This window comes from Platalea leucorodia (genome assembly GCF_965183815.1).
Source record: "Platalea leucorodia genome assembly, contig: HAP1_HAP1_SCAFFOLD_210, whole genome shotgun sequence".
Lineage (NCBI taxonomy): Eukaryota > Metazoa > Chordata > Aves > Pelecaniformes > Threskiornithidae > Platalea > Platalea leucorodia.
The window spans coordinates 66,755-72,566 of NW_028121349.1; the positions used below are offsets into that span (position 1 = coordinate 66,755).

General features: G+C 49.9%; 2 protein-coding genes across 2 annotated transcripts; one reads left to right on the plus strand and one right to left on the minus strand.

The window, feature by feature from the left end:
- Positions 1-323: 323 nt before the first annotated feature.
- On the minus strand, positions 324-2,381 carry LOC309603837 (olfactory receptor 6E1-like; the record flags this gene model as incomplete). Its single annotated transcript, XM_082338736.1, has 2 exons — positions 324-1,246; positions 2,321-2,381. The coding sequence occupies 2 exons, from the start codon at positions 2,379-2,381 to the stop codon at positions 324-326; spliced, it is 984 nt and encodes a 327-aa protein (XP_082194862.1).
- A 576-nt stretch (positions 2,382-2,957) lies between these two features.
- LOC309603838 (olfactory receptor 10A7-like) lies at positions 2,958-3,617 on the plus strand (the record flags this gene model as incomplete). Its single annotated transcript, XM_082338737.1, has 1 exon — positions 2,958-3,617. The coding sequence occupies one exon, from the start codon at positions 2,958-2,960 to the stop codon at positions 3,615-3,617; it is 660 nt and encodes a 219-aa protein (XP_082194863.1).
- Positions 3,618-5,812: the final 2,195 nt, after the last annotated feature.

The following is a 5,812-nucleotide window of genomic DNA, read 5'->3' on the forward strand; positions in this document are numbered from 1 at the left end:
TGTCATTTGGGTTCCCACCTGCCACGGTGCCTCTGTGCTCTTCTCACTTTGTGGAGATGGGCCCTTGATGAGCTGGTGGCTCTCCTGTGACAGGTCTGGGAGCAGCTGGGGCAGGGTGTTAACTGAGTTACTCCTCCTGCCATTGGTAGTGCCTTCTTTGTGTGTGCACATGAGCTTCTTCTCACTTAACCTAACACAACCCAACAAGAACATGCATCTCCTGAGGCAGATGTATTTGCAGGTTACATACCTATGCACTGGTATTATTTAGCATATTCTAACATAGCAGCTCATTGGAATTGCTGTCCAGAAATGCATCAGGATTAGGGGAAACGCTGTGCTGTTACACGGGCAACGGCTTCATTCAGGGCCAGTAGCACAGTCTTGTTTCTAAGACTGTAGATGAACGGATTTAAGACTGGGTACAGGACAGTGTTCAGCAAAGCCACAATTCTGTTTGTCTCCAAGGAAACATCTCTGGAAGGACGCACATAGAGAGCAATGCAGCTCCCATATGCAATGGCCAAGGTGGTGAGGTGGGAAGAACACGTAGTAAAAGCTTTTTTCCTCCCAGCGGCTGCTGGCAGGTGCAGAATACAGAAAAGGATGCCCATGTAAAATGCCAGAGTTAAACATAAGGAACCCAGTAGGATAAAGGATAATAAAACAGAGTCTGTTTTCCAAAGCAGGCTGGGGTCAGAGCAGGACAATGTGAACAAGGGGGAGTTGTCACAAAAAAAATGGTGGATCTTGTTCGAGCCACAGAAAGTCAGCTTGTAGAGGAGGACCAGACGGTAACTCAAGACTGTGATGCCTATGACCCAAGTAGCAACAACCAGGTGGATGCAGAGCTGAGGCTTCATGGTGGCAGCATAACGCAAAGGCTGGCAGATGGCAACATAGCGGTCAAAGGACATGACAACAAGTAGAACCATCTCTGTACAGCCCAGGGCAAAATGGAAACAGGACTGGGCAAAGCAGCTGCTTAGTGAGATTGTTCTCCTACCAGAACTCAGGATCACAAACAATTTGATGCTTGTGGAGGATGTGAACCAGATTTCCAGGAAGGCCAGATTGCTGATGAAAAAGTACATGGGGGTTTGCAGGCGGTGATCCACACACATGAGGAAAATGATGGTTGTGTTCCCCATCACTGTTGTCAGGTATATGAGCAGAAGGAGCAGAGAGAGAAATAGCTGCAGGCTTTGATCAAGTCCTGAGAAACCCTCTAGGATGAACTCAGTAACTGCAGTTTCATTTTCTGCTCCCATGCTGAATTTCAGTTCATCCTGCCGAGACAGGAAGATGGCAAAACCCAAGTGTGATTATTTCACCGTCTGGATGAAAGGAATCCTTCCTTCTCTGCTTCTTTCCTTTCTTGCAGTCTTCCTCCTATGTAGCACAGAGAGAGAGAGAGTCCTTCAAGCCTTTCTCACCCCCTGATTTTTCTGGTTTACATTTCAGTTCGAGTCCTCAGAGAATTTGTTGTCGTCTTTCTACCTTTCTACCTTTCTACCTTTCTCAAATCCCAAAGGATTCTTTCTCCAGAACAGAAGATTTTAAAGAGGCTGCGAGCTATTTCACCCCCTTCCTGGCAAATTCCACATTCACTCAGACCTATTGCAAACATCTGTCACACCTATGTGCCAAACTCATCTCTTCTATTGCACAAATGCTAAACCATCAAATCAAATGTGTATGTTGAAAGCTATTCTTTCTACTTTTCAGAGGTACTTGCCTTTTTGGACTAGGAATCCCTGAGAGTCTCTTGTTTTCAAAATAAGTAATATCCAGCATCTCTTTTGTAATCCCCTGCTTCCTTCCACACCTTCCAGCCACAGAGCTGTCTTAATCTCCAGCATGAGACTGACAAACATGTCAGGGGGAATGACCAGAGTGAACCAAATATCCAAGTGTCCCGATCCAATGTTGGGAGAGGTTTTGATACGATCCCAAGGACGAGATTAAGACGCAAACGAGGTCAAACGCCATACAACTGTTTGACTTTATTTTGGCAAACGAAGGGGTGAGGACCGGGTAGGGAGATGTGGGGGGAAAAAAGAAAAAATGAGAGAGAGAAAAAGAGAAAGAGCGTGCTCAGGCGGGTGAGAAAAGAGCCACGTAGTGGAACTAGCTACCGCCACTCCAAGTCTGGTGTTGTCCCGTCGATCAAAGGTCCAGTCTCTGTGTCCGCAGGAGCAGCTTCCAAGGAGGTGCATGGTGTAGGACGAGAAGAGAAAGAGAGGAGCAGAGGCTGAAGAGAGAAGAGAGCCTCATAAGGTGCACGCAGTCCTTTTATACGCAGAATGGTTCTGCGTACATGCAGTTTGCGCTTCTGCTTTTCGCGCCGTGGTGTCTGCAAAGGCGTGCGTGCAGTTCATTGCCCCGCCTTTCGTGTCCTGGTCTCTGCATGGGCATCCTGTGGTGGTTTCGTCGGGGGCTGGATGTCGAACCCAGAAGATGGCGGTAGAACGGCACTGTCAAGACAATTCTGGTTCCATAACAGTCCTCGGAAGGACAAGGTTCAGTGGAAGGGATGCCTGGGGCTGTGGCACTAGTGGTGGAGCCAAAGGATGGCAACGGTGACTGCATTCCCCATGACAGCGAGCAGAGAAATCACCAGCAGCAGTGTGAAAAGGAGGGGTTTTAACTCATGAAGGACTGAAAAGGCCTTCAAGAAAAATATTCTTGCTCTGGTGTGGTTGTGAGGATCCATTTTGGTACCCGGTCAGTTGAAGGTGTGACAAGGGTAACTAATATCGTGCTTGGTGAAATTCATCTTGTTACCTTTGTCACCATTCCCTTCCCTTTTCTTAGGTTTCCTCCTCCTTCTTTCGTGGGCCTCAGAGCAGATGCCTAATTTCTCCAGTGTGGCAATCTGCTGTACCTCCACTATCCTGCCGCGGCTGCTGGCCAGCTTCCTAACCAGGGACAGAACCGTTTCTGCTCAAGGCTGCATGACACAGTTCTTTTTCTTTGCCTGTTGTGCAGGTACCGAGTGTTATCTGCTGGCCATCATGTCCTATGATCGGTACTTTGCCATATGTCAGCCCCTGCTCTATGCCAGCCTCATGAAGCAGAAGCTCTGTCTCCAGCTGGCAGCTGGGTCTTGGCTAGCAGGATTACTAATGTCTACCAGAGTCACTGGGCTACTTTCCAAGTTACACTTCTGTGGTCCCAGTGCAATTGATCACTTCTTCTGTGATTTTGCCCCATTGCTGGAGCTCGCCTGCAGTGACACCACGGTGCTTAGACTGGTTGCTTTCATCATCTGCTTTCTGGATGTGGTCTTCCCATTTGTGTTCACCGTGGTATCCTATATCTGCATCATAGCTGCGATCCTGAGGATCCCAGCCACCACGGGGAGGCAGAAGGCCTTCTCCACCTGCTCCTCTCACCTCATCATGGTCACTGCTTTCTATGGTACCCTCATCGTTGTCTATATGATGCCCAGAACAGCCTCACTGAGGCAGCTCAATACAGTGCCATCCTTTTTCTACACCATCCTCACACCCATGGCCAATCCACTCCTCTACAGCCTGCGGAACAGGCAAGTCAAGGGGGCTCTTGGAAATGCCCTCAGAAAGACTGTGGCCTGCATCGAGAGCTCCTACTAGTTGTGACCCACCAGGAATAAACAGGTTGCAGTTGTGTCAAGTGTGGACAACTCAGAAGTGCAGATTTTGTGTACCAGGTATATCTTTAGAAGTGCAGAATCTGGGGACTGTTTGGGGAATGAGAAGTGGGAAAAGAGAACTTGTGTCTTAAGGAAATACATCTCTGGTGCTGAAGAATGTAAAAAACTTCCCTGGCTTTCTTCTTGCTTTAAAGTAACCACAGTTGTGATCCTGCAAGTGGGAGCTGTTGAAATGCCACACCTGCCCAGGAGTGGCAGAAAGCTTACTCTAAACATGCTGTTTTCTCTTCTGTTAGCCAGCCAAGCTGAGGGGTGGGGGTCCTGCGTGTCTGGGATTCCTCAGGACATCTTCATATTGACAGTGAGAAGGGGGGGAGTTGAATCAAGCCCTTCCACTGGACATGTCTAAATCTGAGTAGATGAATCCCATCCCTCCTGTTCTCTGGGCTGTCTAGCAGAGGAGAACTGTGAAAGCTAGTCTGATAGGGCCAGCCCCTCTGGAAAACAAAAAAAAAGTAGATCCTTCTTCAGAAGAAGGGTACCTGAGCTGGGTCTCAGCTTCCCAAATTTTTAACACAGAAATCATTACTTCCCACTTCTTTCCTTCTCCTAATCTGACCCCCCCTCCAGGCCCCCTCCCCCATTGAAATTACGTATTTGTTTCCCACTGGCTGACTTAGATATTGCAACCTGAGTCCTCCTGTTTTCTTCTTTCTTGCAAAAGAGAGCAAGGTCACGCTCATGGGCCATGACTGAGCACATCCACCCACAGCAGCGGGTTTTCCCCATTTCCTAGGCTAAGGCATGCGCACAAGATGGAAATGTCTCCATCACCCCTGATTTGCGCAAGGGCCTTCAGCCCTGACGTACTCCCACAATGCACTTATTCCTCCTCCACCCACAGACATAAATCCCTTCCCACTTCCAGGCTCAAATCATGGTTGCAAGAATTCGCGTCACTTGACGAACTGAGAAGTGAGAATGAGTGAAGAAGTGAGAAGACGCATTGAGCTTCCTGGATCTTCTTGGTGGTTACGGCAATGTTCCTGGCTCCCTCCAGATTTGATGGACTTCCTTTATATAACAAGGGCTTTCTGAGAAGCTTTTATGAAATGTTTGCTTTTCTGTCATTCCTGTGTGTGGAAAGAGTAGACACAGAAAAGAAAGAAATATCCACCAAAACAGATGCTGAGTGAAGTGCCAGTAAGAACCAGGTGAGGCACCCCCCTGGCTGTGGCTTCCTGGCAAGAAGTCTGTCCTGAGAAGGGGATCCAGCCTCTGCCACTCTGGAGTGGGGAATCAGCAGTGTCCATGCCACCTGGCAGAGACTGTCTGTCCGAGCACAGTTACTGTCTTCTCAGCTTTGAGCGCAAGCTTGAAAATGCTTGGCTGCAGGGGTAGTGCCTGCGGGATTATCACTGCTCCAAAAGAGCAGTCCTTCCAGGTCTTTCTTGAGCAAGAACGGGAGAGTCATGGCTGAGGATGGGCTTTGGGGCCATGTGTGCGAAGCAGAATAGATGAGCAGCCCATCCCCTTAACTCCACTCACCCACTCCAGAAGGTCACAGTGACTGTGCTCTGGTTTTGATTCCCCTAAGCCCTCTCTGCTAGGCAGGGGCTCAGCAGGGAAAAATCTATGGCACTGGGCAACACAATTGCCCCAGCTGTACCACCCTGAGGACACCATCCCTGCGGGTGGTCAAACCATCAGCCTTTGGGTTAACAGCTGAGCACGCTCACCCACCCTGCCACAGGGACCCCAGCCAGGGCTGTCCCCGGGCACTGCTTTGCTGTCAGGACAGACATCAGTGCTGAAGGAATGGGAAGGTCCCTGAGCCCAACGCCCATCCCCAGCCCCATGGAGATGGAAGCCTGCTGTTCACCTCACCTGCAGGGCTGCTGGGGAACAGAGGGGTGCAGGGGGAGGCCCGGTGCCTGGAGGAGGGGGTATTAGATTTCTGCCTCCATGTGCCCTCCACGGCATGCCCTGGGATGCCATTGGATCCTGGGGGCACACCAGTCCAGGGAGGGCATTTCCCTCACCCTGTTGCACTGCTGCTGCTGCAGAGTTCGGGACAGATGTGGCACAGATGGCTGTTGCCCTGGTTGGCAGAGAACGCTCAGGGGAAGGGATTTTCTCCTCTCCATCGACCCATCCTGGAGTGGGCCAGAGTGT